We start from the raw sequence: 21,255 nt of genomic DNA, 5'->3' as shown, positions 1-21,255 counted from the left end.
AAATTAGTTTCATAGAATTCGTATCCAATCAAGTTCAATGGTGTGTGTGTGTATATATATATTAAGTAGATTTAAATTTATTTATTTTGTATGTATAACACTTAAGAAATTGAATCGTATGTATATTTAAGCCAATCCAATGATCACCAATTTTTTAAAATTTAATTTAATATATATATATATATATATAATTATTATAGTTTTTAGGGATATAAAATTTAATTTAATATATATATAATTTAATATATATATATACACACTTTATGTCGCTTAAAAGCGACACTAATATTTAAAAATTATTAAAATAATGTTTACGTCGGTTTAAAAGCGACACTAGTATTTAAAAATTATTAAAATATATGTTTATGTCGGTTTAAAAGCGACATAAACATTTAATAACGCTTATAAGCGACAGTAAATCCGACGTCATGTTCAGTTAGTGTCGCAACTGCCTAATCCGCTACTATATTAGATTAAAGCGACACCACCCTCCGACACTATAGCCCCCTTTTGTAGTAGTGTTAGTCCTTCCTTAAAAATTTCATGAATATTTTTCGTTTGTATGTTGATGTGGTCCCACTAATCCAATCATACTTGGATTAACTATAAGAAACTTTTTTTTTAAGAGTGAACCAACGAATGAGTATTCCACACTGACATTCCTCGCATCCCAATTGATAAAAAAAATAAAAAAAATAAAAACACTCAATCTAAATTCAATAAAATTGAATGCAATTTGGATAGGATTATAACCTACATAGAATGAGGAGTGAGTTTAGGGAGCCAAGTCCTTTGGTTGTGCCATGGTGCATTCTTTTTTTTTTTTTTTTTTTTTTTTTTTTGAGATACCATGATGAAGACGACAATGACTTTTTTTTTCTTTTAATTTTGGTTTTTAATTTCTTATTTTACTTTTAGTTTTAAATCTTAATAAAATTAATTTCTTATAGTTAATCCATGTGGCGCCAGATGCTTGGATTAGTGGGACAAAAAATACTAACGGAACTTTAATGGAAGGATTAAATTGGCATGTGGTAGTGAAAGTCAAGGACTAAATTTATTCATTTTTGAAACTCAGAGATGAAAATGAAGAGTTTGATCAATGTTAGGGATCATTTTCGATAAAAACCCTTATTTTGTGTACGTGTCACAATTTCATTTGATTTGTAGGTTTCATATACAAACTAACAGAATAGGTGGCAGAATCTTAACGGAATGACCAAACTGATGTGCTGTAGTGAATGTCAGGAACGACATTGATTGATTTTGAAAGTGAATGACTAAAATGATGAGTTTGATCAATCTTATGAACTATTTATGATAAAAAAAAAAAACCTTTTGTTTATGGTCCAAACATGAAAAAGTTTAAGAATTTATAGTTCATCATGAAGCAAAAAAAGAAAAAAAAAAAAAAAAAGGGGAATCCACATAGTTTATATTATTTTTTGCAATCATGGTTATTAAAATTGTCCCCTTCTATCTTATTTTCTTTTAAGAGAGGTGTAGTCCACAAATCCGCATCTCCGCAATTGTGCAGATGATGACGAGAGAGCAAATCATTGCATGAACATGGCTTCGCTGTGCTCCAACCCTCACAAAACATATCAGTTTGTCCAAGCTTTGATTTCTACGCGTAGGGTTTAGGATATGTGGACATAAAACCTGCTTAGCTGTAAATAAAAATATTCTAGGGTAACGATATTTAATTTTACGGTGAGTGATACAAAGTCTCATGAACATCACCTCATGCTTAGTTTTTGTCCTTGAACTCTCACATTATTTTCTTCCGTCCTTCAAGTTAACTCTACATTGTATGAGTGGTTATTCTGTTAAATATGTCTTCTTTTTCTGTAAAATTTAAGGGTACAATGGTCTTTTCATATAGGAAAAACAATCTAATTTATATGAAAAAGAGAAGAGTTTGGCTCCTTAAGATTAATGAGGAGTTCCTCCTCAAAATACTTCGTGGCATATTCAGAATTTCGTACATGTGATCAGAATTGTTCGTATTATAAATCGTTATGTAAAGATCATTATGCAAAATATCAATTAAAACTAAGATCATTTAGTCAATTGTTAGAGAGTTTCGATCATAAGCACGAAGTTCTATAAATAGATCATGAAGTATTTTAAGGAGTTCCTCAATCCTTGAGGAGCCAGGTCTCTCTTAAAAAAAAAAAATTTATTTTCTTATTTCTTGGTGGAAATTCCTATTTTGTCCCTCAACTTAACCGAAAAGTTTACAAAAAAGGCTACTAGTGCAACAGATGACATAATTTGAGGACGAGAAAAATTAGTCGTAGAGATTAGAGATGAAAACTAAACTCCTAATATAGTTAGGGGACCTTTGCTACAATTTAGCTAACGAAAAGGACTTGAAAAGTTTAAGTTTTAACGATAAGGACAAAATAAAGGGTAAAATGAATAGTACCGGTATTGACTTTTTAGTGTAAAAATACGGTTTTTCATTAAAATTAACAGTACCGTAGGCTTTTCTTTAAAACTCCCTTAATTTTATTCTTGTCCCATCTACTAGCTGCCCTTTCTTTGTTTACTTGTCCTAACATTAATAATCACTTAACGAATTTGATAACTATTTTGTTTTTGGTTTTTGAATTTTAGTTTTTGTGTTAGTTACAAGGGAAATATGCTGAAGACACGAAATCAAAACTTAAAAGCAAAAACCAAAAACTATTTTAAGCCTTTTTCACTTTCGAAATTTTGTTCTAGTCCATTCTTCCTTTTTCTCATCACCCTTCTTCATCCCTCCCGTGCCCCCATACTTTCATCGTATCTTAAAACACGAAAAGCGAAAATTTTAAAATTAAAAACAAAATAATTATTAAAAGGGTCCTAAATATATGTCGATAACCGTAACTAACACAACAAAAGATCATTCGAGGCAATATTTCCCTAATATTTTTATTGGCGATTACATTTTTGACCTTCTAAAATCCGGCCTAAACATTATGTTTGGGGGGAAGGATTGGCAAGTTCCAAGGGATTGATACCAAGTTAACAAGAAATGGAACACAAAAAGTTGATTGGAACCATAGCTTCTCCTATACACTTGTTGAACTCACTAATAATATCAAACCATTCAGCATCAACCAGTACACAGATTTATACGAATAGCGATCCTACGGAACCAATTCAGGAGCATATGCTCGAGCAAGGTAACGGAAAACTGCGTCGAAGCTTTACTAGTTTGATGTAATCTCGTTATTACAATTGTATCTTTTCCTCTTGGTTTATCATTATTTCAAGACTCATGTGATCCGAAAATACACTTAATCGTCCCTATCAGGGATGACAATATATTACAAACTCAGACACGAGAAGATATACAACCTAAATCGACGTAACGATGAAAAGTCGAATATACATGGCTCATTAGAAAAAAAATTAACTGGAAAGTGAGTGACAAGCAACGTGTGAGGTTCTAATGATTAAAAAACCTACCACGCTTATCCGAAGTTGCATGCTCATTCAATCTTTTCTAACACCTCCAATCTGGTTTTTCTCTTCCAACTTTTCATAGTGGCAACAAGGTTGATCAACCCAACGATTTGATTTCTTGTGTATTCCTGCAGAAGAGAAGGTAAGTTCGTATTCATGATGTACGATAATCAGTGTCCAAAATCTGGGCAGAGTAAGTCTAGCAATGAATCTCTTACCGGGTGAGCATGTGCCCAGTGCACATATTCAGTTTCCGGGAGATAGTATGCCTGATCAAGAGTAGAAAGAGTGAAAGTTAGTTGCAAAACCCCACTTCCACTAAATTGTTCTAGTCGCTTATCTATAAAAACAATCAACAAATTCCCAAAATCTTGCTTTCATAAGATCTTGTTACGTATGTAGTCTACGTTTGAGCTTACCTTAATGAAGGCTTCAACTATTTGTAAATGGGGCTTCACGTTCATGGCCACAAAATGCTGCAGGCCATTGATCAAAACCTGAAACCCACAAAGGAGTCCTGAAATTTATTACGTTGCAAAGGAGAGAAACACTAAAGGAATATTGAAATGCATAGCTGGTTCAATTTGAGAGAGAACCTGTAGATCCAACGACATGAGAGCCCGCCCTTCATCTGTACACCTCTTGACACGGGAGAGACCTTCTATGAGAGTTTGGGCAACAATTTCAAGTCCATATCCTAAGAGGAGGTCTTGAACCTACACGCACCAATACATAATATGTTATATGTGCAATTTAATCAAGCACATTTTTATTTTTCAAATGCTCACTTTAGATCACACATAAGGCTCTTAGCTCAAACAAAAGGTAATTCACTATGCAATTACCAATTTCATATTTCGCAGTTGCGTCATGTCAAAAATGCTTGTATAAGATATATGAGCAATTTATCCCTGTAGTCTGATATACACAACTTAAAACCTAAGATATTATTTATCGCCCGGGGAAAATGGAACTTTAGACAGAGAGGAAAGGCCTAACAGAAATAACAAAATAACAATCCATACCCAATGTAAAACTACTAACTTATTTCTTTTTCTTTTATGACCCGGGAAAAACTTTACTTTAAGATATGGCAGAATGGCATAACAGAATAACCACACAATAACCACTCGAACCCTATTCCTCACTCCTGTCCCACCCACCAAGAATAATACAACCAACACCATAAAATGCAGGTATTAACATGCATCATTGTGCATAAGAGCCATCGTATTAACCATCCAAACACATTCCCCAGCCCTCCCCCAACCCCAACACACTATACCACAGGTATTGACACATTGTTGAGCATGAGAGTCATCCCAACCATCCAAACCCATTCCTCCCCGCCAGGGCTCTCACCAAAAAGAAAACAAAAGAGAACAATAATAGGTATAGTCACAAACATGCACAATGAACTACAGGTATTAACTAATACTGCACACAATAAACTCACACAGTAGCCGTAAAATTTGGTCATAACCATATTGAGAGAGGAGCAACTTGTCCCTTTTATTGTGATTGTTCCTAGAGAAACTAACTGCCAGTAATTACCTCCTTGCGGATTCTTCCATGAGCAAGCCTTGTTTTATAGTGCTTGAATTCTCCCAATAACAAATCAACATACCTATTAAAGCAACAACTCATGTTAGAAAACTTGACACTTGTCATATGGTACTAGAGAGAAAAAATTGGGGCGAAAGCCATTTCAGCAAGAATTTTTCAGAAATTTCTGTTTCTTGCACATATAAAGACAAGGCCAACATGATCAAGGAGTGACATGCAAAGAGGAACCATGAATTAGACCTAATAAAGAATAAATATCAAGAAACTAACCCATTATGCTCTAGTCCAAGCTCTTTTACTTCCCATTTTGCATTGGCTATCCGATCCACATAACTGCAAATAATGGTTGTCCATGAGAGACTTGAAGGTAAAAATCATAGATAATTGGAGCAATAAATATAATGCCGATATTGCACTAATTGCTGATCAAAAGATGCCAAATTGAGTTATCTTTTTTTCATTTTTTTTTTTGTTTCCATGACAACAATTAGAATGAGAACTTTATCCTCATATGATGAAATGAAAAAGTAGAAACCAAGAGACAAGGGGAACTTTTTTAAATAAAATGATGTTTAATTTATCTGCGGAAAGAAACACCTATTAGTAAAATAAACAAAACCAGACCATGAACTCTCTGGTCTTACCCATTAATATGGAGCAGTTGTCTTGCAGTTGTCCTATGAATGTGCTCTACAAGATCTGGTACAGCATCAACCTAATAAAGATATACTGAACTTTCAAATCTGAATTATGGGCATTCATCAAGAAAATTTAATCATTTGTCAAAAAATTAACCACTTACAGATGAATAACAAATAAAGAAATCAAACAAGTCATATTAAAAAAATTGTGAGAAACATACAAGAACTTAATTGCTGGAATGAAAATGAAATGTTAATTATATAAGCCTATCTAGTATATAACAGTATCGATAAGTTTCCACTAGCAGTATCTGGCAATATACATACATTTTTCTTTTTCTACTTTGGTTTCATGTTTTAATGTCAAATGCACATTATCTAAGAAGTATCACTTTCCAATACAAATACAATCACACAACCTCCTCATAGTATCATCCATTTCACACATTTATTTATGAGATTCAATGGTAACAAGAATCATTTTATAATAATAAAACATGTTCCTAGTCATTTATCCCTGAATAGTCAACTATGGAAAGTTAAAACTAAGATCGTATCACATCATTTTAACACTTCACCAGGATAGCATGAAATCTTTTGAAAACTCCAGCAGACAATAACAAAGGAACCTACCAGATGTGCATAGAAGTCTTCAACTACAGCAGCATTACTCTGAAGTAGCATTGTCTGGAGATGAGCTTTAGATCTATGCAATATTCGAGCAACAAGGGAGATAGTGTCAGCACCTGCGCATCTTTCCTGCAACATAATGGTTGTCAACTTAAAGCAGATTTACATTGCATATAGCTTCGCTCTAACTATAACCAAAAAAGTACAGAACATCTGGTAACATCCATGCCATCATGGAATAGCATAATATGAAATGTTACTAAGGAATTGCATGAAATTTATGAAGTTATACTGCAATATTACAAGGATTGAAACTAGTGTACAGCATCATCGTCTCTTAACATTTAAAAAGAAATAGAAAGGATGACTAAAACATATATAGGTGTAGCACACCAACCCATATATGCTCTGCAGACCATGAAAACTGCCAATATTAACAAGTATGGCACATATAACTTTCTAACTTGTAGGGCATGTAATAAATGCCCAAGGCACATAAAACTCAAAAAAGTGCACATAAAACTCAAAAAAGTTGGAATGAAAAGTTATTATTATTTTCAATCTGAGAGATGATCCAGGAGGACCACATGATATTTAATTAATACCTTGAGACCAAAGGATGTTCCTGGTGTGTTACTGGGAGGACTCATTGGCGTGATGTCTGCAAATGAAGAATTTAGAGATGTGGATGAAGATGACGGGGCCTTTATCCACTGGTCACAGTCTTGTTGTATTCTGGACAAGGCTGTCTTCAGCCGATCTGTGTAGAACATGATAAGGTTTTCGAGTGTGCATCAGAATGAGAAAGTATCATAATCAGTAGATGATCAGATAAAGAACGCATAATAGTTTGAAGCAATGAAAAAGAAAGCACTCACAATTAATCGGATCTGGTGACCCTTTTCCACCTGAATTGCTGTTTTGCTGAGCAAATGTTTCAAACACAAAATGAAAAAATACCTCAAACAACTGGCATATTCCCTGAAACAATATACTGGATCAGGAAAATAGATTCATCACAGGTTTTTATTAATAAGCTTAAAGAACAGACACAAAAGTGAGAAAAAGGTACATAAAGAGTAAAAGATACCTTGAAGAACTCAACATTGACTATTTCTAATTTCTGCATAAGTCTGGCATATTTATCCATTGACCTAAAATTAAAAGAACATACAGATCAACTGATCACGCATCCATTACCAAATACATAATTCAAGCTTTTATACTGAAAGTTCAAAAGACTCTCCAGTAAATAAAGAGCCCTTCACCTTAGAAGACAAATAGATGATCCAGTTTGGGCTGTGATTTCTCCATCATTACAATGTAAAGATTGATTTCTTGAAAGTCTAGGTTTCGAAATTCGACTTGGGAGTTGACTATCCTCATCAATAAAGTCTGCAAGAAGATCTTCATTTTCTTCTTCCGAAACAGAATTAGCACCATTAGAAAGTCTTGAATCACTGCTTGGTGGAGAGACCTTATCACCAAGCCTTTGACTAAAATTACCATCAAATTCACCAGTTGTGCCATTCCATTTAAGACTTTCTTTGGACGTATGTGCCAGCTTTAACAAAAAGGGGTTTCCATTTCTAAGCCAATTAGAGAATCCACTCTTCTTGGTGCCGGTGTCAACAACACTTGTAGGCTTAGAATGTAGAACCCTGGCATTAGACTTACCCTCAGACGAAACAATTATAGGTGCTCCGTCACCGGCAAGCCCAGGAAATGTAATTTCTTGTACTGTATCTGGTGGCATTATCAACCAAATTTCTCTTTCCAACACCATTTTAAGCGCCTGAAAAAAAAAATTATGTTTTAACTACCTATATAAGTGCATATGGAGAGTGTTGTGCATAGTAAAAGCTTAATTCTACTACGACATAATTAAAAAATAAAAAATAAACTAATGAGAATGTGTAAAATAAGTGTTGGGAGGCAAAACTGTTCAAACAAAATGTTTCTAAGATATTTGAATTGAAATAAACACACAAGACTTGACAAACATGGCGGCAGACCGGTTATGCGCATGCCACCTAAGTAGGATAATAGGATTTTATCGTGCATGTGATATTACAAGTTTGGACATGTAAAAGCAAATGCACGAAAAGACTATTTATGTATGTAACATCACATCAGGTAGGTGAGCAATGTCTGGTAGTCCACAACTCTTATTTCGTCATGAGTTCATAACAATCCATAATTTCGTAATCAGTAACCAATCTGTTTTATAAAAATTAAAAAGAAAAGAAATAAACAATCATAATATCAATCATCACATGGCCTAGCCCTATTGGGAGGACAAAACCTGTGAAGTTAACTTACATATATATTCTGCCGATGAAAAGCTACAAAATAATTTTCACATACTGCCTTCAACTTCTTCCTGAAGTCAGCTGCTTCAAATCCGCAAAATGCTTCCCCGGCCAAGATGAAGACACCCAGATCTTCATAGTTTTTCAAGAATTGGTGTATGCTAGCAGAAGAAACAGAAGTTGAAGAAAGCAAGACCGATACACGAGTAGTTGTGAGTTGCCAGAGATTTTTGCGTCCCCTCTGAAGGGTTTGTGAAACAAATGCTGTGGCATCTTTCCTCAGTTGATACCACGGGGATCCACTTGTTGATGTTGTACTGTCATCCTTACTTGCCTCATCAACTAAATTTTGACAACTAGTGGAAGTTGTGTTTCCTGTAGATTCAACCGCAGAGCAGGTTGTTGTAGGATCATCTATGTAGGCTGAACCGGGCACTATATCTACATATTCGACGAGAGAGCCATTAACTTTTTGGGAAGAACAAGGAGGTGAAATTTGCTGAACCCCTCCTGGAGTCGGAGAGATGTCACTTTCCTTCCGTGTCATGCTTGGAGTTTTACGGGCTGAATCCTAAAACAAAGACAAATATTCCTCTCATATCCAGAAAAACAAAAAGATTCTGTTTTTGTGGGATCATGTATGTATGTAGGAACCATATTTCTGCAAAATACCTAAAGTCATAAAGTCATAAAGTATGTGACCACTATGGCTGTAATACGGTTAACGGAATCCAATGAAAACTAGTAATAGACCAAAACAGGTTAATTTAATGTATAATACTGATAAATAATACATTTGAGTGCATAAATATTTTGCAACACAATTTTCAACTGTTCTGACAAAGCAAACAGAAAATGTTTTAGAGACAACACTGCACAGCGAAAAAACTTTCTAAAGGACAGGTCACATTCAAATATACTTTACCAGCCAATGGTAACAAGCAGTAACATAGAGGAACTATCAACTAACATTATTTAAAATTTGGAAGAAGTTCATGCAACAAAACTAAATAAAGACATTACCAAGTATACACTAAAAATAATAAGATCAAGTAAAAGTGTGAGTCGAAGTTTACCCTATTATCCAGCTGAAAGCCCATGATTTCATGATATGAACACATCAATTTGAAAAGGCTAGCTAGTGTGTTTAACAAACACTGCCTAAACTTTGGTTCAGGTATCTGAAGGCATAGATCGCTGTAGGTAAGTCTGGAATGACATAAGAATGCATTAGCAAGCATACAAGATGTACAGTTCTGTTACATTATGATTCTAGCACTGGTAGATGTAGAAAATGTACCGACTATTTTGCATGTGAAATCCCTGATCCTGCAAAGATAAATTAATCATCTAAGTATAGATGTTGTCTCACAATACAGCTATAAAGTGAACACCATAGGCCTTATCATCTCCTCTTTTAATAAGAAACAAAATTTTGATCAAGAAAACAAAAGATTTACTCTGTAGCCCAAACAAAACAGCTATAAACAAATTGCACAAACAGAAAATTGAAAGAATAAGGTCCCCAGAAAAGATAAACCTAAGGACCGTCTAAAATGTCTCGAGTCTTGACGCTGACACCAATAAAATGCCAAAAATATTCTTCCCCCAAAGAAAGCCCACCTAGTTATTATGTTCAAAAATTCTATTGTTTCTTTCCATCCAAACAATCCTAACAACCATCAAAACTGTGAAGCCACAGATTACATGCCTTCTAATCTGCACTGTGTCCCAAAAACCCCTCCACCAAAATGGAATAACAATCTCCAGCCCAAGCACCCACTATTCCAAGCACTTGCATCTACCTTGCACAAGTTCGAAGAGGAAAGGGCAATGATGAAAGAATAAGCATCCTTGTATGGAGGGATGAGCAGGTACTTGGTCTTCTTATTTGGAATACATTCCAACACTGGTAGAATTTTGCATCAGACTAGGCCCAAGCCTCTGTTGTAGTTAAAGCTCTCTCGGAGCTTCCCAATACCCAGCCTCTAATCAAGCCATTACCAATTGCTGTTGGCCTGCGGTTTAATAAATTAGGGCCAGTAGCCGAAATTGAAGGAAAGATGAGCGAAAATCGGTTACGGTGGTTTGGACATGTGAAACGAAGGCCTATTGACGCTCCGGTTAGAAGATGCGATCACATGACAGAGGTTCAGGGCCGAGGGGTAGAGGAAGACTTTGGAAGAGACTCTAAGGAAATACTTAGAGTACTTGGATCTAACGGAAGACGTGACAGAACCGAGCGCAATGGCGTTCTAGGATTCATATAACCGACCCCACTTAGTGGGAAAAGGCTTTGTTGTTGTTGTTATTAGCTAGCTCTACCAACCTTTTAAGTCATCCACCCAAGTAGCTTTCTTGAGCTGGCCTGGTTTTCCTCTACTATGCTCCCACAACCTCTCGTGGTCTAGTCCCTCTCCCAACAATTCCAATTCTTGGGCCCCAGTATTATCCTTTCCTATACTAGGCCCCTGATGTTTCTTCCCAACCTTCTACCCCTTTTGTAATCTTCATTTTTTATTCTGATAACAGAATATGGTGCACTCATCCTTTTCTTGCTCCCAAGTGTACCCTTCCCCATTCTTCACCTTTTACCTTGTGTTTATAGGACTCAACTTTCGTGCCACCCTCTATTTGCCCAAGTGTACCCATCCGACCCCTTTCCTCATCTTCTACCTTGTGATGATAGGATTGAACTTTTGTTCAATCCTTAATTCACCCAAGACTGACATTTGACTGTGATTATGAGTGTCCCAGTTGTACAAAAGGAAACCTGGGATGAATCCAGAATCTCTTTTGAATCATAGTCTTACCTCAAATAACATCAGCTCAAAAACCTTCTACTGTCCATAACCGAAATGGAAACCTTACTAAATGATCCAGCCACCCTAACATGATAAGTTGTTTTGTACCCACTTTTTGTAAACCCATTGTCAGAGCTCTCCACAGAGATCTTACATAGCCACCTATTACTGCAGTATCCCTAGAGAAGCACAATGCTGCTTTCTCTGAAGCTCCTTAATTTGTATAGACGTTATTTTAAGGGTGCTGCTATTGGCACTCCAAATTTCTATATTCAGAAACAATAATACACGTAGTGCAAAATGACTTTTTGGAGTGCCAATAACATCTCCCTATTTTAATTGAATGCTTCGCTGAAACTCCTTAATTTGTTTATACACATTATTTTAACTGCTCTACCCCAACACTCCTTTAATATCCTATTGATTAACTTATTACAATACAAAATTTATCCTTTTCTCCACATTATTGGTTTTTTCTTTTTTCATCTTTTTTTTTTTTTTTTGGGGGGGGGGAGGAGTTGGGGGAGTTTTCAAGAAATACATCCTTATTTTCTGTGTGTAAACCTAACACTTGTGCATGAAGTATTCTACTTCTAAATCATAATTATATCAGCATACCTCTTGCACAATATTCTTCAATATGGAGTGGGTTTCTGATAGAACTTCCTGCATAAAGAAACTTTGTATCTTCTCAGCAAGGCCAGAGATATCCCCAATTAGTGCATAAGCATCAACCACCTGTTCAACATTTAATAGTGTATCAAGTCCAAATAAACATCACAAAAAAAGTAACACAATTGATCCCTCAACTTAAAGATTGATTGATGCTGCTGCAACTTAAACTTTTCTCTACATGCTCTCACTGAAGTGGTTGCAGTATTGCTACGTGGATGTACATTAACCAGAAAGCTCTAATAGTGAATTGAGTAAAATACCACCCATTTAATGATGCTATTCCTTGCAGCTCTCTAATGCCATTCAGTTCATTAAAGATTTGACCTTTCTTTGGGATGTTTAAATTTGGTGTTTGTTTTTGATGTTGGGTGGTGCTATCCACACATCCCTCTCGATTTTTGATTGTCGGATCGAATGAATTGAAAAGGATCAAAGGACAGAAATTAACAAGGTGTTTGTGGATAGCACCACCCTAATTTAATTTTTCTGTTTAGTGTCTTCCATATATCCCTAGGTTGCTTTTTCTATTTCCAATCAAATTTTACTAGCCAAAACAGAATCCAACTAACAGCCCCAATTTTATATCAATCAAATACAGAAGACGTATCGAACTTATTAGAACTTTCAAAAATAGGAATAAGACAATATCAAACTAACAGACGTTTAAGAAATGCGGGTAAACTTAGGTCAGCACAAGGCATAAGCAATGTAATTACTTAGGAGCAATCAAATTCTGTAGAAGATACCTATGAGTAATCAACATAAACCCTTTACTCAAACGGAGAGCAAAATAATATTAACTCAAGAATCAGACATAATATCACTTCAATACATGATTGGATCAGACTGCCAGGAGCAGAACGTAGATAGAGAATTAAAAATACTACTTTCACTTACTAGTTGATTCGTCCCTCTTGTGTACATAATATGGTACTGATATTACTAAATATTATGAAGACAGCAGATATCTTTACAGAAACTTGAACCATGGTACTTCTGTATCCATGATGTATCACCTCATCATTGCGAAAAGGATAATGACCACTTAAAAGGATATCAAGCTATTTGAAATATATGTAATATAAGAACAACCACATGTAATCACAGTTTAACACTCAATAGAAAAATCTTCAAGCAGCATTTGAGAGAAAATAATGATCCAGTTCTCAGGAAAATAAACGAAAGAAAGAGAGAAAGAAAAGCACTGACAGTTGTATAGCCCTCCTCATTGAACTCCTGGCACACTCCTAGCAACAAGGAATCCAGCTTTTGAAGAGTTTTTCCCAGCCAAACCTGCACCCATGTTAGGAAAAAAGACAATGTAAGCATGATAATGTTTCTTGGTTTACCTGTATTACCCAAAACTTAAGCGATGGGATGCAGGGCAAGAATTCATGATTATTCTATATTCTGAAATGCCCCTCCCATGTGGGTCTCTATCCACCACGACATCCCAACATGTGAAACTCAAATTATATTGGGAGGTTCAGCAAGGGGCTTGTAGTTGGTTAAGACTCTAGAGCAACCACCCTGCACCTAAGGTCTCAAGCTTGATTCTCTTCCTTCCACACCCCCCCCCCCCCTTTTCCTCTCCCTCTCCCAATCACTTATATAAAAAAAGACTAATATTGGGAGGTGGGAAGGTTCCAATTGGAAGGACTTGCACTGAAGATCTCCTGCTCTAGTAACATGATACAATTGGCTGGTTGACCACTCTACTCCCATAGCTTATTAGGATGTGGGCCAACAGTTTTTTTATATTTTATATTTTTTAATCCACGGTCAAAAATATTGAGGCACAGAGACATGAAATACCAGTGAATCTGTTAACAAAAAAATGCTTGCTTAATACTTGCCTCTACACCACGGCTCATCTCTTGTACTGCAGAAAGTTCTGAAAAACTATCTAACAGCTGTAAATATTCAGACAGGACTTGAAAGGCCTGTAGATTTACATGAGAATTTAACCAAATAGTTAAAAATTATAATGCAACATGAAACAAAAACTGGAGTATAGTATAAACTGCAGAACAGATATATGAACCCACCTTGCAGTAATTTCCTTCCTCAACCAGAAACTCAAGCTCTGCTTGCATTTTCAGTGCATGGCCAAGCTCAGTTAAAACAGGAAGCATGTCCTGGATTTCATAAAAATAGGACACCGTATAGGTAGGGTTATGCTTATGCAACGAGAACTATCGAAGTGACTATATGATGGGATCCCTAGAAACCAGGGGAAAAAAGTCTAATAAAGATTTACTGCTAACCATGCACAGAGTAATGAACATACCAGAAGAGCTTGTTTCTTTTTGGAATTGGAATTTACGATGAGATCCCTAGAAACCTCATTCCTTGATGAGGTCAGATGCCGCCTTCCATTCTGCAAATACAATTACAAAAACTGTAAATAAAAGCCAGATATAAAAGGAGTTTGACAAAAAAGCCCATATAAAAAAGTTTTGACAAAAAAAAAAAGTTATATCAAATAATGAAAATTCAGAATGACCCCATTCTGGATGGCACGTCCTGCAAGGGCTTACCATACAGATGACATTTGCAACTTTCAAGTCTTTCTCCAATTCCCTGACCAAATGCATCCCCTTCACTGGCCAAAAGTAAGTGTCAACATCTCAATTGAAACTGAAATATATTGTAAATCAAACTTCAGCACTGAACTATTGTTTAGCCAGAGCACTAGAGCGAAGAAAGACGGAGAGAGAGAGAGAGAGAATAGCGTTGAATAAACAATTACGCAACTACTCTGCCACCCTGGAAACAAATGTTGTGATATTTCAATTCTTGCTGGCTCACCACCGCCGCCCCCCCCCCCCCTTCTTTCCCAATGTGGGAGTGATGCTCACCACCTGATTGGTTACCGTTAGATTAATTTGGTTAAATTGATCTAAGACACGAATCTCGAAATTTAAACTAATCCAACAGCAACCAATCAGGTGGTGAGCATCACCCCCATTTTAGGGGGTGAGGAAAAGTATTCCCATATTCCAAGCCACTATTGAGGAGTTTAAAGCACAATTTCAATAACTTATATAGGCAAGTTTTCTAGAAGGCCATGCAGTATAATACTTCCTTAAATGTACTTCAATACAATTGCAGAAAAGGTTTAGACATTTTGATTAAAACTCACCCATTACTTCGTGATGTTCCATAACATTGCGGGATAAACGTTCAGCTACTCTATCCAGTTGGGCCAATCTAAGAGTGGCCTACAAAAAAAAAAAAAAAAAGTTTAGATGGTAGATAACATTGTTAAATAAGAGGTTGAAAGAACCTAACAAATGGAATTGATTATTACACTTCAACTAACCATGCCACAAGCACGCAAAAATAGACTATGGCTATTTATTAAACTCATATGATACGGGTTTCAGCCAGCAACGTAAGCATTACAAGGACATGTAATCATGAGAAGTGAAATGTGCAAGGTCAATAAAAAAAGTGGAAACACAAACAAAAGAAAGACAATTGCATTTAAGTGCTCGTGATGTAACAGAGGAAGTATGAATATCAGACAAGAATGAAAGGCTACGGATGCACAAATCCTAAAGAATCGTCAATAAACAATTAAACATGCCACAACTGCTGCAAGGTATAGACTCATTTATTTCATAACAATTTTCCTGTTTCAATTCAACCCTAATAACGAATCTGACAATAATAGAGAATGAAGGCATGACTACACAAATAGGCCCATGAAAAGCATTGATTGGTTCAAAACCGTGATTAGTAGATGGATTCATCCAAATAGTAACGTATATATGTAATTAACACCCAAACGTGTAAAGAATTTCCCAATGACATTGGCATCACATGTATGCTACCTAGCCACAAACATACGAAAAACTATTAAACATTCTAGAATAAGATTGAAACAAAGAGTTCAAGAAAACAGGACATTTAACTCAATTATGCAAAATTTTGATAAAACAATGGACTACTGCTAACATCAGAATTGTCCATTGAAATATGAAAAAGACAACTTTGAGGACAATCCTCAACCAGGGAAACAAAAGACTACCGTACAAGCTGAACAAAATGAAGAAACTGGAATATGTTAGCTAAGAGGAAGATGGAGAAACTGGAAAATCACCTGTCTCTCAAAATAAGCCAGCTCACTTTCTTCAGATGGAATATGCTCCAAAATACGTCTAACTGGATCAAAGTCCTGCATATAAGAAGTGCTTACAAAGCTTTTAAGCAGATGATTCAAATTTAATCCACACAGAAAAAGTAACCATGGCATAAACACTCAGTCAAGAAGTGGAAGCGGTATCAAGTATTATTAGAGTGAAAGAGAAGGCATAAAATTACCAATGAAAACATAATAACAACAACAACAACAACAATAATAATTATAGCCAGTGCTCTTAATGATAGCATGAAGTCCACAAAAATGGTTCCTTCATTTTGTTTGTGACCTAACTGCAAGTTTGTTGAAAGATAAAGGGTCCAAATAACATATGAAAGCAAGGAAAGAGAAAGGAGTGAAAGAATTATGATATAAATAATTCCTTTACCATACACCTTATATTATCACTAGTCCATAAGTCATAACTGTACTGTGGAGAATACATAATTGGACTACGTAGAATAATTTATAAGGTTGGAGAGAGTGAATCCAAATGATTAGCTCCTTTTTGTCATCAACTGCATAATGTTACAATATGGATTTTCCGACTACCTCTGACCGGATTAAATATTTCAAAACAGCTTCTTATAATAACAACTAAGAAAATGAATATACAGTTGGCCAAATAAATGAAAATATCATTGGCCAAATAACTGAAAATATATCATTTCTGGTTGTTAAGAAAAATTATCTCCTACATATGCGAGCTACCAATAGCACGTGCAACACCAAAGTTCCCACCGAATATAAATCTCATGAGGGCTAATCTTTTGATTGATGCAAACGTTTTACAATTGAGAAACTATCACAGGAACACAGTTGGCATTTCTTCTGGTGGTTGTCAAGAAACTATTTCCTACGCTACAAGCTACCGTTTGCAACCTTTCTACTACTTGAAACATGGAAAATGACTTGGTAACTCCCTAAATAACCTAACATTAACAAACTACAAGTCATAAGGGCTACCGAATTAAAAACATAATTAATAGTAGCACCTCTTCATAAAATTCTTCCTCTGTCTCCTCCACTTCTTGACCGTGATGTCTGCTTCCATATATTGAGATCAATTCTTCTGAGCTTGATGAGAGACTAAACCTTTGATGTGGAGGCAGTCCAGCAATCGCACGAGCAACAGCTGCAGCAGCCGCAGCTCGTGCAGGAACCTGTCAGAGAAGATAAACAAAACATGAATACATTTTCGACAGAAAATAAACGGTACCCCTGCACCAAGCAGCTAGATTTTGCAATAAGCACAACACTTGTAATCCCTATTTAACGGTGAATTGAATACTACTGTCATATTAATACGCATTGCTCTTAAAATGATACTTATTCAACTTAACTCTGTTCTTAATCACCACGAAACCGCAGATAATCACTCAAAACAAACTCTTATTCAGTATGTAAAGCAAAATTCACACACTTGGAAGAAACATTATCAAATTATATGATCTAATTACAATACTCAACTCGCAGTCACTCGGAAACAAGCGAATTTCACATAACTATACGCGAAACGCATCAAATTGGAGCGCCAGAAAGCTACATTACTTGCAAAAACCGAAATTTCAATCACCTCCGGACGATCAGAAGCAGAAGGAAGAAGGCCGAGCGATGTGGCAGACCTAACCGAGCTGAGAATCTTCTCGCCGACCTTCGACAAATCCATTGCACCACCTTGGAACAGCAAAACCGGGACCAAGAACAAAACCCCAGGGCTCTCAAAGCCCTCGCTCAAATCGCCATTAAACACAAACGGATTCGCCAAAACGCTGCCGAAGGGAGACAGGTTCGGCCGCATTTCAATTCGAACCTCCGAGATCATGCGGTGCAAAATCCATTGCAGGAAGGAGCTGCGATCGCGGTTTTGGATCTGATGGTTTCAGTGTGAGTCTGCGACTCTGTGTGGGTGTGGAGGAATTGTCGTTGCTTTTGTAGACTTGGAGGTCTCTCAGTCTCATCGGCTAATCTTGTTATTCTTAATTGTTGTTGCGAGACTAATCCAGTAATATTAATGTTTGATTAAAATCCATTACCACGCGTTTGTACGGTATATGTTTAAAATAATAATTTGTTCGTTGGAAGTAAAATACCTAAAACATTTGAATTTTTCAGCGTCATTCTAAATTGGTTTTAATCTTTTTAAATATTTTAAACAAATAACCAACTTATTAAAAATATTAAGTCTCAATTAATTTTTTAAACATAGATTATATTCAAAACCTACTAAATGGGTATATCATGGTCAACATTGATATTAGTTGCCTTAAAATCAAAATTTCAAACATAGATTATACAATATGAAACACAATTGAAATTATATTAGGATGACAATTTTCTAACAAAAGAGAGGGTTAAGATTTCATATAGGCTTTCAAGGAGCTTTTTCTGCTCATGTGTTTTCCTCATAAGCCGATTCTCAACTCATAAAGCTTCCAATTCTTATTTGCGTGGTGAAGATGGTGGTAACCAAATCATGACAGTCCATACTATTTCAACAACCTTTATGACATTGTTCTTGATGTTGGCGGCTTGAGTTGCAGGATGGAGTTGGTGGTTTTGCGTTGGGTTTATAGGTGATGTCACGATGGGGGTGGTGGTGACTGTTAGTTAGTGGAGGCTATGCTTGCTTACATGATCTTCTATTGATTTCAAAGACAAAGTAACCTCTAGTAAATTTAATAGATTTTAACTGGGACTTAACATGTATGACATTTTTAATAGATTAGATATTTGTTTGGCATGATCAAACGATTGAGACCAATTTAGAATGATACTAAAAGGCTTGGTGATTTTAAGAATCCAAAATGTTAAGTACACATTAACATATAATTATTTTTGTGTCCCTACAACTAGTGGTAGATCCAGTATTTTAACATCGGATAATCCTAATTAAGGTAGCTAGACGCTAGACGGGCGGCAGGTTGGGATTTAGCACCTATGCTTCTAGATATGACTTAGGCAGACTAAACGGATTTAAGTAAATTTACATATAAATAAGTATCCATTTACACTTAAACAATTATACTTGTATTGAGAATTTGGATTTATTATTTAATTAGGTTTATTATTTAACATATAACATACAAAAAAATATCAAAATTTTTGCTCTAGTATTGCACTAAATTTGATGATATGAGATGAAAGTTCAAGTGATTACGAAGTTCGTAGTATTTTATGAAATATTTTCAAATGTTGTATGAATTTATAGTGAAGTTTAACAGAAAAAATGGTGTCAAATATATTGTATAAAAAAGTAAGTATTGATTGAGTAATACACTATTTCTTATTAATTAAAATATTTTGTGGCACAATCTGATAGGACAACAATTAATAAAAATGGGGAGTTGTCACATCAGAAATGGAGAGATAAAGTTTAATTTAAAACTAATTTCAAACAAATTAATATAAATTTTAAAAAAATAATATAAAATCTCAATAATACAAATACGTAAATTATAATAATTTCCGGCAACAAAATTTTAAAAATCCTCAATTAAATTTTTCATAACCATAAACAGTGTTCTCTAGATGGCGCCGAGGTGCTAGACTGCAGTGCTCCGCCACTATTAACCCGAAATCGTTTATTAAATCAGCAAGGCAATTAGGCGGCGTAAGGCGGACGCCTAGGTGGGAAGACGGACGCTAGGCGGGCGAGAAGGAAGTTGGACGATCTGGGCGGCATGGGAAAATACAAATTCCTACCCAGAAGTAGTCGAACATTGGGTAATCTAGGCGCTTTGCGTCTCGCCGTCTTGTCTTTCCGGGTCTCACTGTCATGTCTAACCGAGTTTCAATGTGACGACGGTATACGAGAGGGGAGAGAGAGAGAGAGAGAGAGAGAGAGAGAGAGAATGCATCTGCAATTGCAGATATGCTGACGGCGGCCATGGTTCTAGAAGCGAGCAGCTTTAGTTAGGATTTTTTTTCTAGAGGTGAGTCGGTGACTAAGATGGTCATTTCACCCATAAATACAAGTGTCCTTAATTTTATGTTTTAATAGGATAAATGGGTTAGACAGCCTTGGGGTATTTTGTTAGGATCCTATTCAAAATTTAAAACAAGCCCAATCTTGCATTTTGTTAATTAAAATAAAGGCCCAACAAAATTAATGGCTTAGATAATGATACAAAACTAAAAAATAAGTCTAAAATTTTAGACATGTGTATTTTTCTTTAAAATTTTTTTAACATATTATTCAATGTTATTTACATATTATATAATAAATTGAATAAATTTATATGATATATAACAAATTTACTTAAATCCACCTAGTCTGCCTAGATGCTAGGATTCATCCCGTCGCCCGACTAGCGCCTATCGTCTTTTAGAATATTGACCATAAATCAATTTATTTTTTATTTTCTCCACATATTCATAATTATGAATATTATATTTTATATATTTAAATTGTTAAGGTGTTACATCTATGATCCAGCAAGATCATTTATTCTTCAACTTTTTGGGCTTATCTTTCTATGAGGCCTTTCTATGTTTGTAGAGGAGTTCAGACTTTGCTAGTCCTCCTAAAATCAATATCATTTCGTCGGAATACATCATGTGTTTCCGGGATTTGAACCAAAAACTAGTTGGATGGAGTAGATAATTTCCTTGATTATCAAATTTTTAATTAGGTAAAAAATCCCTTAAGTCATCTAAGCCCAGTAACTTGCTGAGTTAAATGGTTTGTAAGTTGGATTACAATATCTCACACATGAGTCTAACAGACGTGTCTTCTATATCAAGTGAGATTATTGAGGCCACCCTTTAAGTATTTAATGTGAATCCAATCGTGAGCTTATAGTCCGACGTGTTCTTGGAGGGCATTTCGCCTGTTGAGTTCCTTATGTCCACGTGTTAATTCTTATCAATCCATATCTGTATTAAAACTCAAAATTTCCAACTCATTGTCTATAAGAATCAAACTCAAAATTTTCGACTCAACACATAACATACTATAAAATGACATTCTATACCGGTGGCGCATATCGAGTTCCATCACTACTCTTTTGTGGCCGCTG

General features: G+C 35.5%; 1 protein-coding gene across 3 annotated transcripts; it reads right to left on the bottom strand.

Annotated features, from left to right (window-relative positions):
* Nucleotides 1-3,177: 3,177 nt before the first annotated feature.
* On the bottom strand, nt 3,178-18,218 carry LOC103961631 (syndetin). Of its 3 annotated transcripts, XM_009374202.3 has the most exons (25): nt 17,811-18,218; nt 17,230-17,397; nt 16,196-16,270; nt 15,233-15,311; nt 14,628-14,692; nt 14,378-14,467; nt 14,136-14,225; nt 13,944-14,030; nt 13,297-13,380; nt 12,031-12,150; nt 9,909-9,937; nt 9,685-9,817; nt 8,619-9,179; nt 7,565-8,091; nt 7,387-7,450; nt 7,175-7,277; nt 6,902-7,056; nt 6,300-6,425; nt 5,670-5,740; nt 5,296-5,358; nt 5,014-5,086; nt 4,056-4,175; nt 3,879-3,956; nt 3,678-3,728; nt 3,178-3,587 (listed from the first exon to the last, which is right to left on the bottom strand). In XM_009374202.3, exons 1-25 carry the CDS (start codon nt 18,057-18,059, stop codon nt 3,486-3,488), a joined length of 3,363 nt encoding a protein of 1,120 aa, XP_009372477.2. In that variant the 5' UTR covers nt 18,060-18,218; the 3' UTR covers nt 3,178-3,485. The 3 variants fall into 3 exon arrangements, with proteins under 3 accessions (XP_009372477.2, XP_009372478.2, XP_048425037.1); XM_009374203.2 differs by lacking the exons at nt 17,230-17,397; nt 17,811-18,218 and having other exon boundaries at nt 14,628-14,687; nt 16,196-16,258; XM_048569080.1 differs by lacking the exons at nt 15,233-15,311; nt 16,196-16,270; nt 17,230-17,397; nt 17,811-18,218 and adding an exon at nt 14,845-14,903 and having other exon boundaries at nt 14,628-14,687.
* Between the last annotated feature and the right edge of the window lie 3,037 nt (nt 18,219-21,255).

The sequence above is a fragment of a genome, unplaced genomic scaffold, assembly GCF_019419815.1.
Source record: "Pyrus x bretschneideri cultivar Hongxiangsu unplaced genomic scaffold, Pyrus_bretschneideri_v1 Contig5, whole genome shotgun sequence".
Classification (NCBI taxonomy): domain Eukaryota; kingdom Viridiplantae; phylum Streptophyta; class Magnoliopsida; order Rosales; family Rosaceae; genus Pyrus; species Pyrus x bretschneideri.
This window is presented reverse-complemented; position numbering and strand designations above follow the sequence as displayed.

What these genes read in the sequence shown, in the direction of transcription:
- LOC103961631 (XM_009374202.3), bottom strand. Translation starts at nt 18,059, where the DNA reads ATGATCTCGGAGGTTCGAATTGAAATGCGGCCGAACCTGTCTCCCTTC. An exon ending in CTTGGACTAGAGCATAATGG is followed by an intron (nt 5,087 to 5,295) that starts GTTAGTTTCTTG and finishes TTGCTTTAATAG; the next exon opens with GTATGTTGATTTGTTATTGG. An exon ending in ACTGGGCACATGCTCACCCG is followed by an intron (nt 3,588 to 3,677) that starts GTAAGAGATTCA and finishes TCTCTTCTGCAG; the next exon opens with GAATACACAAGAAATCAAAT.